Source organism: Protopterus annectens, chromosome 14.part0 (genome assembly GCF_019279795.1).
Source record: "Protopterus annectens isolate FY-2018-M chromosome 14.part0, PAN1.0, whole genome shotgun sequence".
Lineage (NCBI taxonomy): Eukaryota > Metazoa > Chordata > Ceratodontiformes > Protopteridae > Protopterus > Protopterus annectens.
In genome coordinates, this window is record NC_056748.1 from 765,580,428 (window position 1) to 765,595,689 (window position 15,262).

Consider the following 15,262-nt stretch of genomic DNA (forward strand, 5'->3'; position numbering starts at 1 on the left):
TTTGTTCTGCTAAATACTTGAGCTTTGGCTGGCTAAACTCTGCCTGCAATCAACTGGACGTATAAGTGAATTTAAGTACACTTTTATCTGTACTTTTTTCATATAGTACTGCATTTTGTGTTTTTGTTTCTTACTGAATATTAATTGAACTGAAAACTGTGGCTCTCTGTCTTTACAGGGAGCTTGTGTTTCTACAGACATCTTGTTAGAAGTGTAGCCATTGATAGTAGTGGCTGGTAGTTTCACTTTATAGTCTGTGCTTCTGCTGAGGGGCTGTCCTGCCTTATATAAGTGGTACATTTTTGTTTTTTTCTGCTATATACTTGAGCTTTGGCCAGCTAAGGTGTGCCTGCAATCAACTGGACATATAAGTGAATTTAAGTACACTTTTATCTGCGCTTTTTTCATATAGTACTGCATTTTGTTTCTTATTGAATGTTAGTTGAACTGAAAATTGTGGCTCCCTGTCTCTACAGAGAGCTTGTGTTTCTACAGAGATCTTGTTAGAAGCGTAGCCTTTGATAGCAGTGGGGGGTAGTTTCACTTTGATAGTTTGTGCTTCAGCTGAGGGTCTGTCGTGGCTTATATAAGTGGTACATTTTCTTTTTGTTCTGCTAAATACTTGAGCTTTGGCCGGCGAAGATCTGCCTGCAATCAACTTGGACGTATAAGTGAATTTAAGTACACTTTTATCTGCACTTTTTTCATATAGTACTGCATTTTGTGTTTTTGAACTGCGGTGGTGGGGCTGCGGTAGCATTGCCACCTCACAGGAAGACGTAGTCCTGTTCAATTCTCAGCTAAAGCGTCTTCTGTGTGGAGACATACGTGAATGGGCATACCTTCGTTGAAGGTTGTGCGTCAGGGCTGGGAACTCGGCACGTAAAAATCTACTGCCAATCATTAGCGGACCGGAGTTCCGCTGTGGCGACCCCTAACCGGGAAAAGCCGAAAGACACAACAACAACAACAACTGCATTTTGTGTTTTTCCTTTACTGAATACCAATTGAACTGAAAGTTGTGGCTCTCTGTCTCTACAGATAGCTTTTGTTTCTACAGAGATCTTGTTAGAAGTGTAGCCATTGATAGCAGTGGGTGGGTAGTTTCACTTTGATACTCTGTGCTTCAGCTGATGGGCTGTCCTGTCTTATATAAGTGGTACATTTTGTTTTTGTTCTGTTAAATACCTGAGCTTTGGCCGGCTAAGATCTGCCTGCAATCAACTGGACTTGTATGTAAATTTCAGTACACTTTTATCTGCACTTTTTCATATAGTACTGCATTTTGTGTTTTTGTTTCTTACTGAATATTAATTGAACTGAAAATTATGGCTCTCTGTCTCTACAGAGAGCTTGTGTTTCTACAGAGATCTTGTTAGAAAAATAGCCATTGATAGCAGTGGGGGGTAGTTTCCTTTGATAGTCTCTTCTTCACTTGAGGGGCTGTCCTGCCTTTTATAAGTGGTACATTTTGTTTTTGTTCAGCTAAATACTTGCACTTTGGCCTGCTAAGATCTGCCTGCAGTCAACTGGACTTGTATGTAAATTTCAGTACACTTTTATCTGCACTTTTTCATATAGTACTGCATTTTGTGTTTTTGTTTCTTACTGAATATTAATTGAACTGAAAATTATGGCTCTCTGTCTCTACAGAGAGCTTGTGTTTCTACAGAGATCTTGTTAGAAGTGTAGCCATTGATAGCATTGGGGGGTAGTTTCACTTTGATAGTATGTGCTTCTGCTGAGGGGTTGTCCTGCCTTATGTAAGTGGTACATTTTGTTTTTGTTCTGCTAAATACTCGCGCTTTGGTTGGCTAAGATCTGTCTGCAATCAACTGGACATATAAGTGAATTTAAATACACTTTTATCTGCACATTTTTCATATAGTACTGCATTTTGTGTTTTTCTTTCTTACTGAATATTAATTGAACTGAAAATTGTGGCTGTCTGTCTCTACAGAGAGCTTGTGTTTCTACAGAGATCTTGTTAGAAGTGTAGCCATTGATAGCAGTGGGGGTACTTTCACTTTGATAGTCTGTGCTTCAGATGAGGGGCTGTCCTGCCTTATATAAGTGGTACATTTTGTTTTTGTTCTGCTAAATACTTGAGATTTCGCCTGCTAACATCTGCCTTCTATCAACTGGACGTATAAGTCAATTTTTAGTACACTTTTATCTGCACATTTTTCATAAAGTATTGCATTTTGGGATTTTGTTTCTTACTGAATATTAATTGAACTGAAAACTGTGTCTCTGTGTCTCTACAGAGAGCTGGTGTTTCCACAGAGATCTTTTTAGAAGTGTAGCCATTGATAGCAGTGGGGGGTAGTTTCACTTTGATAGTCTGTGCTTCAGCTGAGGGGCTGTCTTGCCTTATATAAGTGGTACATTTTGTTTTTGTTCTGTAAATACTTGAGCTTTGGCCGGCTAAGATCTGCCTGCAATCAACTGGACATAAGTTGAATTTAAGTACACTTTTATTGACACTTTAATACAGTACTGCATGTTGTGCTTTTGTTTCTTACTGAATATTAATTGAACTGAACAATTTTGGCTGTCTGTCTCTACAGAGAGCATGTGTTTCTACATAGATCTTGTTAGAGGTTTAGCCATTGATAGCAGTGGGGGGTAGTTTCACTTTGATAGTCTGTGCTTCAGCTGAGGGGCTGTCCTGCCTTATATAAGTGGTACATTTTGTTTTTGTTCTGCTAAATACTTGAGCTTTAGCTGGCTAAGATCTGCCTGCAATCAAATGGAGGTATAAGTGAATTTAAGTACACTTTTGTCTGCACTTTTTTCATATAGTACTTCATTTTGTGTTTTTGTTTCTTACTGAATATTAATTGAACTGAAAATTGTGCCTCTCTGTCTCTACAGAGAGCTTGTGTTTCTACAAAGATCTTGTTAGAAGTGTAGCCATTGATAGCAGTGGGGGGTAGTTTCCTTTGATAGTCTGTTCTTCACTTGAGGGGCTGTCCTGCCTTGTATAAGTGGTGCATTTTGTTTTTTTTCAGCTAAATACTTGAACTTTGGCCTGCTAAGATCTGCCTGCAGTCAACTGGACTTGTATGTAAATTTCAATATACTTTTATCTGCACTTTTTCATATAGTACTGCATGTTGTGTTTTTGTTTCTTACTGAATATTATTTGAACTGAAAATTATGGCTCTGTCTCTATAGAGAGCCTGTGTTTCTACAGAGATCTTGTTAGATGTGTAGCCATTGATAGCAGTGGGGGGTAGTTTTGCTTTGATAGTCTGTGTTTCAGCTGAGGGGCTGTCCTGCCTTATTAAAAGTGGTACATTTTGTTTTTGTTCTGCTAAATACTTGAGCTTTGGCCAGCTAAGGTCTGCCTGCAATCAACTGGATGTGTAAGTGAATTTAAGTACAATTTTATCTGCCCTTTTTTCATATAGTACTGCATTTTGTGTTTTTGTTTCTTACCGAATATTAATTGAACTGAAAATTGTGGATCTCTGTCTGTACAGAGAGCTTGTGTTTCTACAGAGAGCTTGTTAGAAGTGTAGCCATTGATAGCAGTGGGGGGTCATTTTCTTTGATAGTCTGTTCTTCACTTGAGGGGCTTTCCTGCCTTGCATAAGTGGTACATTTTGTTTTTGTTCTGCTAAATACTTGAGCTTTGGCCAGCTAAGATCTGCCTGCAATCAGCTGGATGTATAAGTGAATTTCAGTACACTTCTATTTGCACTTTTTTCATATAGTACTGCATTTTGTGTTTTTGTTTCTTAGTGAATATTAATTGAACTGAAAATTATGGCTCTCTGTCTCTACAGTGAGCTTGTGTTTCTATAGAGAACTTGTTAGAAATGAAGCCATTGATAGCAGTGGGGTGTAGTTTCACTTTCATTGTGCTTAAGCCGAGGGGCTGTCCTGCCTTATATAAATGGTACATTTTGTTTTTGTTCTGCTAAATACTTGAGCTTTGGCCGGCTAAGACCTGCCTGCAATCAACTGGACCTATAAGTGAAGTTAAGTACACTTTTATCTGCAATTTCTTCATATAGTAGTTCATTTTGTGTTTTTGGTTCTTACTGAATATTAATTGAACTGAAAATTGTGCCTCTCTGTCTCTACAGAGAGCTTGTTTTTGTTAGAAGTGTAGCCATTGATAGCAGTGGGGGTAGTTTCACTTTGATATTCTCTGCTTCAGTTAAGGGGCTGTCCTGCTTTATATTAGTGGTACATTTTGTTTTTGTTCTGCTAAATACTTGAGCTTTGGCCAGCTAAAATCTGCCTGCAATCAACTGGACGCATAAGTGAATTTAAGTACACTTTTTTCTGCACTTTTTTCATATAGTACTGCATTTTGTTTGAGACATGCGTGAATGGGCGTACCTTCGTTGAATGTTGTGCTTCAGGGCCGGCAACTCGGCATGTAAAAATCTACTGCCAATCATTAGCGGACCGGAGTTCCGCTGTGGCGACCCCTAACCGGAAAAAGCCGAAAGACACAACAACTGCATTTCATTTTTTTGTTTCTTACCGAATATTAATTGAAGTGAAAATTGTGAATCTCTGTCTCTACAGAGAGCTTGTTAGAAGTGTAGCCATTGATAGCAGTGGGTGGGTAGTTTCAGTTTGATAGTCTGTGCTTCAGCTGAGGGGCTGTCCTGTCTTATATAAGTGGTACATTTTGTTTTTGTTCTGCTAAATAATTGAGCTTTGGCCGTCTAAGATCTGCTTGCAATCAAATGGATGAATAAGTGAATTTAAGTACAATTTTAAATGCACTTTTTTCATATACTACTGCATTTTGTGTTTTTGTTTTACTGAATATTAATTGAACTGAAAATTGTGGCTCTCTGTCTCTACAGAAAGCTTGTGTTTCCACAGAGATCCTGTTAGAAGTGTAGCCATTAATAGCAATGTGGGGTAGTTTCACTGTGATAGGCTGTCCTGCCTTATGTAAGTGGTACATTTTGTTTTTTTTTCTGCTAAATACTTGAGCTTTGGCCTGCTAAGATCTGCCTGCAATCAACTGGACGTATAAGTGAATTTAAGTACACTTTTATCTGCACTTTTTTCATATAGTACTGCATTTTGTGTTTTTTTCTTACTGAATATTAATTGAACTGAAAATTGTGGCACTCTGTCTCTACAGAGAGCTTGCGTTTCTGCAAAGATCTTTTTAGAAGTGTAGCCTTTGATAGCAGTGGGGGGTAGTTTCACTTTGATAGTCTGTGCTTCAGCTGAGGGGCTGTCCTGCCTTATATAAGTGGTACATTTTGTTTTTGTTCTGCTAAATAATTGAGCTTTGGCCGGCTAAGGTCTGCCTGCAATCAACTGGACGTATAAGTAAATTTCAGTACACTTTTATCTGCACTTTTCTCATATAATACTGCATTTTGTGTTTTTGTTTCTTACTGAATATTAATTGAACTGAAAATGATGGATCTCTGTCTCTACAGAGAGCTTGTGTTTCTACAGAGATCTTGTTAGAAGTATAGCCATTGATAGCAGTGGGGGGTAGTTTCACTTTTATAGTCTGTGCTTAAGTTAAGGGGCTGTCCTGCCTTATGTAAGTGGTACATTTTGTTTTTGTTCTGCTAAATACTTGAGCTTTGGCCGGCTTAAATCTTCCTGCAACCAACTATACGTATAAGTGAATTTAAGTACACTTTTATCTGCACTTTTTTATATAGTACTGCATTTTGTGTTTCTGTTTCTTACAGAATATTAATTGAACTGAAAATTATGGCTCTCTGTCTCTACAGAGAGCTTGTGTTTCTACAGAGATCTTGTTAGAAGTGTAGCCATTGATAGCATTGGGGGGTAGTTTCACTTTGATAGTATGTGCTTCTGCTGAGGGGTTGTCCTGCCTTATGTAAGTGGTACATTTTGTTTTTGTTCTGCTAAATACTCGCGCTTTGGCTGGCTAAGATCTGTCTGCAATCAACTGGACATATAAGTGAATTTAAATACACTTTTATCTGCACATTTTTCATATAGTACTGCATTTTGTGTTTTTCTTTCTTACTGAATATTAATTGAACTGAAAATTGTGGCTGTCTGTCTCTACAGAGAGCTTGTGTTTCTACAGAGATCTTGTTAGAAGTGTAGCCATGATAGCTGTGGGGGGTAGCTGCACTTTGATAGTCTGTGCTTCAGCTGAGGGGCTGTCGTGGCTTATATAAGTGGTATATTTTGTTTTTGTTCTGCTAAATACTTGAGCTTTGGTCGGCTAAGATCTGCCTGCAGTCAGCTGGATGTATAAGTGAATTTAAGTAAACTTTTATCTGCACTTTTTTCATATAGTACTGCATTTTGTGATTTTTTCTTACTAAATATTAATTGAACTGAAAATTGTGGCTCTCTGTCTCTACAGAAGGCTTGTTAGAAGTGTAGCCATTGATAGCAGTGGGGGTAGTTTCACTTTGATAGTTTTTGCTTCAGCTGAGTGGCTGTCCTACCTTATATAATTGGTCCATTTTATTTCTTCTAAATACTAAGGTCTGCCTGCAATCAACTGGACGTATAAGTGAGTTTAAGTACACTTTTATCATATATTACTGCCTTTTTTGTTTTTGTTTCTTACTGAATATTAATTGAACTGAAAATTGTGGCTCTCTGTCTGTAGAGAGAGCTTGTGTTTCTACAGAGATCTTGTTAGAAGTGTAGCCATTGATAGCATTGGGGGGTAGTTTCACTTTGATAGTATGTGCTTCTGCTGAGGGGTTGTCCTACCTTATATAAGTGGTACATTTTGTTTTTGTTCTGCTGAATACTTGAGCTTTGGCTAGCTAAGATCTGCCTGCAATCAAATGGACGTATAAGTGAATTTCAGTACACTTTTATATGCATTTTTTCCATGTAGTATTGCATTTTGTGTTTTTGTTTCTTACTAAATATTAATTGAACTGAAAATTGTGGCTGTCTGTCTCTACAGTTAGTTCCCACTCCTACTCCTTGTTCTTGTTTTGGTGTTAATCTTGATGGCTTTGAAATTGCACGCCCCTCTTGTAAATTTGTATTTGGATACTCCTACTGGGCCCCTCTCATTTCCTCAGTCAACTGAGTGCAGTGAGGTCATATTCTGATTTCAAGCACTCCTACTGTGTACAAAGAGAGCATTTGGGAAGAAAAAAATATTCTTAGTTTGTTTCCTGCCTTTCCTGTCAGTACTCTAGTCCACATCATATTTTCTGTATCCAGGACTGTTTGTAAGCTTCTGAACCTCCAAACCTTTCTGTGTTGGAGAGAAGTCTTCTAGGTTGATTTTGTTTCTTAAAACTAGCCAGTTTTTTAGATTCAGCACTCAAATCTGTTTGTTTGAGCTCAGCAGTTGTTCAGAACTCGTAAGCACAAAATAAGCTACAAATTACCGTAGCACTCAACTTTCCTCACTTGTCTAGAGGAAAGCAGTTTTTAGTACTTTATAAATAAGCACCTATCCAGGCATGTCTAAGGGTCAGCTCTCTGTGTTTTCTCCTGTCTACCTGATGAATCTGGGCATCTTGAGGCAATGCAGCAATTGCCTCATGTACACAGACAACTTTCTCCTCCTCCCACCCAACACTGCAACCTGTGAGAGATGCACTTATATAGCCAAACCGGAAGCAAAGCTCTCTTGACCCAAGACTGGAGTAGACAGTCAAGAGGAGAAGGTAAAGACTTGCACCACACCACACTCATCACATAGTTCCTCAAAATCTACACCACCAAAATACACACACAGAAACGTAAAACGCCAACTACATTCGTGGAGGCTCTCAATAAAAACTTGTCCAAGCAAAAGGGATCTCCAAAGCAGAAACGCAAGCAAATTCAACCCCCCCCAACTCAACTCAAATGACATATAGCCCACAATCTCAGTGTGACACTCAACCACAGCCCATAAGGCATAACAACGTACCCAACACTCTAGTCATAGGTGACTCTATATAGTCAGGCACACTGATGTTACACTCAGCAGGCTAAACAAGGAGAAAGTCACTGTCAGCTGCCTGTTGGGTGCCAGGATCCGCCACATAATGCACGCACTCAGGTTGCTTCACAACAAGTACAAATATGACTCTGTCATTGTCCATGTTGATGTGAATGACCTGAGACGTACCTCCCTGGACTACATGAAAAGAGACATGGAGGAGTGCTCCTATCTTGTAGCCCAGCATGTATGACCCTAGCCCTCAGTAGCATCCTGCCATCACCCAGAATGATACCACAGTACAAGGACAAAATAATTGACTTCAACAATTGGCTAAGCTTCTGGTGTCATTCTAAGGGGATCCAGTATTTGTCTGCCTGGGATGACATGATAGACAGACCACGATACTTTGCCAGGGATGGCCTGCACCTGTCGCCCTTGGGATTCTGGATACTTGCTAAGGCTCTTGCCACCCATATAGTGCTTTTTTTAGGCAAGGTTCAAATGACAAATTCACCACCGTAACAGGTACAAGCGAGCAAAATCTGAGGATAATGCTACTCAATGCTAGAAGTCTATACCTCAAAATGCACTCTCTCTAGGCACTCCTTAAAATGGAGAACATCAACATCTGTTCAGTGACAGAGACCTGGTTCAAAACTCCGGAGAGCACCCCTGCATTACCAGGCTATAATTCATACCACACCTTTCGGCCACCTAACCCAGACTGAAGCACTAAAGCCGGAGGCGTGTCCATATTCATTAAGGATATCCACACCTCCAGGCTAGTTGCACAGCATAATGCATCCGAGATTATCCAAGTGCAACTAACTCTGGGCAAGACCACAATCCAAACTGTAGCTTGCTACAGACCCCCCACCATGGCCCAGGATTTCCACTCCTCTTTTCTTGATACACTGGAAAATATTAGGGTACAACCCAACACCCTAATAATGGGCGATTTCAACTACTCCACCATTAGCTGGGAAAACTACTCGTGTACCAACACTTTTGCTCAACGTTTTCTGGAATTCATATATTCCAATGCTTTGGATCAACTTATTCACACCCCCACCAGGGGCATCAGTATCCTAGACCTGGACATTACCAACATGGGCGACCGGTGTTCCACACCAGAGGTCAATTCCTCGTTGGTCAGATTCAACCACAAGCTAATCACCCTAAACATCCACATCCCGGCTCCACCCCCCCCCCCTCCCATTAGGGAAACCACCGTAAAAAACCTCTCCAAAGCCAACTTCATATTTCTTAAGACAGAAGTGGCAAACTTCCTGACACCCATGCAGGCCGGCAATAGAGGTACGACTGCTGAATCCTACACAAATGCACTTTATAAGCACTTACACAAGTGCATGGATCGTGCTATCCCTAACAGAACCAAGATACTATCCTCCAAAAAAAGGAAACCAATCTGGTGGTCCTCTGCCATAAACAACCTCTACAACAAAAGAAAGAAACTTTTGAAAAAAAGAGTAAAGTCCCATGACTGGAGGAGCTCCCTGGTCAGCCTCAGTACAAACCTGAGATCCCTCATAAAATCCTCCAAAGATAATTACGAAAACAAAATTGCTACTGACTCTAAAGACAACCACAAAGCATTCTATAGCTATGTCAAGAATCTCAATGGCAACACTCAGATCTGCTCTGAGTTAAAGCACAATGGCACTAAATATATAGAACCAACTGATATTGCCAACAATCCTGGCAGATAGGTTCAGTGCTAACTTTACCCCCGTCTATACCAGAAGAATGCAAAGTTCCTGTAATAACGGCTGCACAGGTAAAAAAAAACACTCTCCAAAGCCAAGAACACAGCATCCGTGGGAACTGACAATATCCTAGGCTGCATTCTACACGAACTACAGAGCGAACTGGCACCCCACCTAAGTACCATGTTCAATCATAGCCTCACCTCAGGCTTTGTGCCCACTGAATGGCGCACAGCGACCGTTATCCCACTCCACAAAGAGGGAGCCACGATGGACCCTGGGAACTACCACCCCATTAGCCTGACAAGCCTGGTCTGCAAGGCCATGGAAAGTATTATCATGGAACTCATAAACAAAGGCATTGATAATCTCCAAACTCTAGACACCATCCAGTTCGGGTTTGTAAAAGGCAGATCATGTCTCCTAAATCTGATAGACTTCTTTGAAGCAGTCACCAAAGCCATAGATGAGGGTAACGTGGTTCACACAGCCTATCTAGATCTCGCCAAGGCTTTCAATACCATCCCCCACTCTGGAAGTATAGATAAACTCACTAAACTAGGTATAAATCCCTATGTCACAAGATGGGTTGCCAACTGGCTGACAGACAGAGCCCACACTGGGAAAGTAGCAGACTCCAAATCCGACTTCAGACCAGTGAGAAGTGGAGTACCACAGGGTTCAGTCCTGGGTCCTCTCCGGTTTGGTATATACTTTTCTGAAGTACAGGCTAACACAGAAGGTCTTTCGCTAACGAAGTTTGCAGATGACTACAAACTGTGAGTCATAATCGAAACGCCTAACTATGTGGACATCCTGCAAAAGGGCATCACTGAGACAGATGCCTGGTGTCAAAGCCATGGCCTGAAGCTCAGTGCCAAAAAGTGCATTGTCATCCCCTTTGGTAAAAACTCTGTACCCATGAACTACCACATAGGTGGTAGTCTACTTAACACTGAAAGTGTGATATGAGACCTTGAGACACAGGTGGACAGTCTCCTTTGATAATCCCTTTGCCACAGTGGTCAGGAAATACTTTTACGTGGAACACCTCATCACAAAAGGTTTCTCATCCAGAAAAAAAGAGGTAATTTTTCCCCTCTACTCATCACTCCTTAGACCCATTATAGAGAACAGCGCCCCTTTTGTTATGTACCTCACAAGAGGTCTACAACAACTGGAAAAGCCACAGAAATACCTCACAAAGAGGATTACTGGCCTCAAACAGATACCCTACGCAGACCGTCTCAAAAAACTCCAACTTTACTCCGTCGCGTATCGCCTACTCAGAGGCGATCTCTGCCTAACATACAAAGTTGTGTCAAACCCAGAGCTGTTGGACATGCTCCACTTAAAGAAATCCCAATCCCTCTGAACTACACGCTGTAGGGACCTAAACCTTGTCACTACAATAAACAGAACATGCTGTAGCGATAGATTCCTGTCCCAGAGACTTCCCATACTCTGGAACAGACTACCTATCTATGTCAAACAGAGCTCCTCATTAGCACTCTTTAAGAAAAATCTTGATGATCGAATGGGAAATAGGAAATTCACCCAGGGGTCACTTCTGTGGCTCTGCTCGACAGGGGCACAGGAAAATAATTTTCTTGGGTGGCGAAAGCCAGGTTACCTTTTTGGCTAGGCTTATATAGGCCCTAGGGCCAATGGCCTAGTACCTACCAATTAACCTATGAACCTATTTTATAGGCCCGAGGGCCAGTAACTTAGTACCTACCTATGAGAATCCTGGTTATAAACACATTGTCTTGTACAAATTGTCTTAAAGCCCTAGCTCTATACTCTGTCTCCTACAGGTTACTGAGGTATCTATGCTTGGCATACAAAGCATACTTGGGTATCCAGCTCTGATGACATCCACAGATTGAACAGCATCAGAAACACTATATCCAAGGATTTAAATTTTGCATGTACATAAGTAAGACATGTTGACAAGACAGATATGTGTCTCAGAGAATCCCCATGCTCTGTAACAGGCTCCCTCTCCATGTGAAGCAAAGTTCAACCCTAGTCTTTTTTCATCGTAATCTTGACCAGTGCGTGGGACATCAGAAATTCACCCTGGACCTTAACCCCATGTCTCTGATAGACCCAGGCAGACAGTAATGATCAACATAACACCCCCCCCCCCAGCTTAACCTCGAGAAATGTAAACGCCTGTGATACATATGGATATAATTGCTTTGGATTGCATGGCGGCTGAGGGTCATTAGCCTAGTATATAACTATGAATCAGTAGTAAGTAGTGAAAGAAGAATGCATTTTTCCATGGTGACAAAATATAATTATCTTTTTAAAATTTATTTGTGATTTAGAACTAGTTGCAGTATGTGAGTGCAGACATGTTTGGAATTATCGTGAAAGATGATTACACTTATAAGAAGGAATTTATTTTTAGTTTTATTTGTAATCTTTAATCTTGAATTGTTTTGTGATATGGATGGTGTATTTGAGTGTCTTCCAGATCATGATCACAGAGTACATTGTTTTGTTTTGGTAGTGATAACAGACTGTTTTAAGACACCTGACAGTTTGCATTTTTCTCTTTAGAGTTTGGGATGTCAACACTGGCGAGATGCTGAACACACTCATACATCACTGTGAAGCTGTGCTTCACCTACGTTTTAATAATGGTATGATGGTGACTTGTTCTAAAGATCGCTCCATTGCAGTCTGGGATATGGCCTCTCCAACGGACATCACTCTCCGGAGAGTGCTAGTGGGTCACAGAGCAGCTGTTAATGTAGTAGACTTTGATGACAAATATATTGTGTCTGCGTCAGGGGATAGAACCATCAAGGTAAGTTGTGCTGCGATTCAAAACTGAATTTAAAGTTGATAAGGGAACATCTCTGCAGGAGATTATTAGATTTGTGGTATTCACAGTTTTACTTTATCTAAGGTTTTCTTGCAGTGTTATACATGAGACTTTTTTAGGGGATGCAGTCATTTGTTTTAAGACATGTTGTTGCCAGTAACTGTATAACTTAGTTAAGTATGTTCCAGCTAGCAGTGAGCCTTACATTTCTTTTTTTTTTCTCTCTGAATAGAATGGTTAGCATTATCTCACTTTATTTTAATAAATAATGTTAAAGTGGACAATGATGGAAGTAGAACAAATGTGTAGAATTTGTTGGAAGAAAAAAAACCTGCCTAGCTGACTCCTTTATGAGGCTTGTTTGATTAATTTCTGTAACCTGTAACTAGTCCTCATTTCAACTTTCATTATATGTTCTCACTTCCTTGGATCGACCTTCCTTATGCTGGAAGATGTAGGCCTTTTTTTTCTTTATCTCTTCCACCAATGTTGTGTTTCAGATGTCTAAAAGTTTAATGAAGCATTTTTTCTTCCTGATTGAATAGTGTGAGGTCCTTTTTTTAAGTTCCCATTCAGCCCTTTGATGGATCTCACCCTGCCTACGCAATGCTACCTAGGATACTTTGTATACTTTTTTTTGGCATGTATTTATTTTCTTTTGTTTGTTAAGATCATCTCGCTAGGCTAGAAGTCCCTTTGTCAGCAAAGTCCTGGGGAGAAAAGTTCCACAGGCAAATACAGTTTACATTCAGACACAGTATTTACATTTTAATCATCAAATTAGTATAGAGGCTTTTGAGTTGAGTTATTGTAGGATATTTTTGTATGCAGTGTTACAGAAGATTTTTTTTTGCTGATGTTTTGCTTAAGTTTTCATGAACACATTATCGGAATCATTTCCTTGCTGCTACTGGAAGTCTTCCTAAATTTGTACCTAGTATCCACTAATGTTCCCCACTTCATCACTGTGCCTTCTCTGTACTGAGAGTTCTTTTGAATTGTCTAATTTTCTTGATAAAACTGTTATGTAGTGTGTTTTTAGAGTTTTTCTCAGTTGTGATAAGTTACTTAGCTGTAGGCTAGGTTTGTTGTTATATAGTATATTGTAGAGTTTAGATAAGTATTTAGTGATGTTTCTACAGTTAGTAGACAAGTTTTTCTCTAATTCATAAGCTTCTAATATATTGCTGCTGTTAGTATAGTAATAGTTTTAGAGTAACTTGTATGTAGTAGTTGACAGTTTATTTGTGTGCGGTGCTTTTGACATGTCGGATTCTCAAGGATTTAAGAAGTGTGCTCAGTGTGGGCACAAGCTGCCTCCTCAGGATCCGCATTTGTTTGTTGTTTATTGTTTGGGTCCTGCCCACCTAGAGTCAGATTGTCAGCCCTGTTCATTTTTTAGTGCTAGGATCCTTCAGAATACATGTGAAAAACTGATTGTGTAACTATTATTCCCTCCACAGAAGGGGCTTCAACTTAAGCAGGTTCTTCCATAGGTTCATAGGTAGGTACTAGGCTATTGGCCCTAGGGCCTATATAAGCCTAGCCAGAAAGGTACCCTGGCTTTCGCCACCCAAGAAAATTATTGTCCTGTGCTCCTGACGAGCAGAGCCCCAGAGGTGATCCCCGGGGTGAATTTCCTATTTCCCATCCAATCATCAAGATTTTTCTTCAAGAGTGCTAATAAAGAGCTTTGTTTGATATAGATAGGTAGTTTGTTCCAGAGTATGCGAAATCTCTGCAATAGTGTAGTGGTCAGAGCGTACGCTTTGCGAGCAATCATTCACAGTTCGATTCTCACTGTAGTAAATTCCATTTATAGCAGATTTGGTATAGTGGTATGTTACTCTGACGATGTTGTTGCTCTGTCCTCTTGAATTACCCTCTGTTTCTGTCATTTTAACCTTTCTTAAAATCTCTACCTTCATCTATTATATTTCATTGACTAACCTGTTCTCTACCTTTATTACTTCTGTCTCATTAATGAACTAAGTTTATATGCTATTTTCCATATAAACCAACATCTGTACTACTGTACTTCTTATACTATGGAGTCTGCATGTCCTCCCCGTGGTCAAGTGGCATTCAAAAGACATGCGTAGAATGGGCGTGTCTTCGTTGAAGGTTGGGCATCGAGCTGGCACCTGTAAAGAATCTACTGCCAATAATTAGCAGACCGGAGTTCTGCTGTGGCGACCCCTAACCGGGAAAAGCCAAAAGAAGAACAACATTTATAGACCTTGTGTCATTGGAGTGTGTTTGCCAAATGTACATGTGTATCACATAAGAAATAAGGGATCTAGGGACCCAAGTAGATAGTCAGCTTTCCTTTGATAACCATGTTGCCAAAGTGGTTAGAAAATCCTTCTATGTGACCCATCTGATCACGAAAGGGTTCGCATCAAGATCTAAGGATGTAATGGTGCCCCTCTACTCTTCCCTCATCAGACCCATTATTGAGTACAATGCACCAATTGGAATGTACCTGGCTAGACATCTCCAGCGGCTGGAGAGAACACAGAGGTACTTAACCAAGAGGATTACTGGCCTCAAACAGTTGCCCTATGCAGCACGATTGAAAAAGCTAAGACTGTTCTCTGTTGCATACTGCTTTCTCAGAGGCAATCTCTGTCTAACGTACAGAGCCATGTCTGACCCAGAATTGTTGAACATGCTCCATCTTAGCAAAACCAAATCTACTCGAGCTACACACTCTAGGGATATAAACCTCAACACAACAATGAATAGAACATGCTGGAGGGATAGATTCCCTTAGCAGAGACTTCCCTTACTATGGAATAGGGTCCC

At 40.2% G+C, this 15,262-nt stretch overlaps 1 protein-coding gene across 1 annotated transcript in view; it reads left to right on the forward strand.

Moving 5' to 3' along the window:
• BTRC (beta-transducin repeat containing E3 ubiquitin protein ligase) overlaps nucleotides 1–15,262 on the forward strand; it is a 2,835,508-nt gene that overhangs the window by 2,225,844 nt on the left and 594,402 nt on the right. The window contains exon 11 of the mRNA XM_044056496.1: nucleotides 12,187–12,436. Coding sequence (XP_043912431.1) covers nucleotides 12,187–12,436 — 250 coding nt within the window. The remainder of the gene's footprint in view (nucleotides 1–12,186; nucleotides 12,437–15,262) is intronic.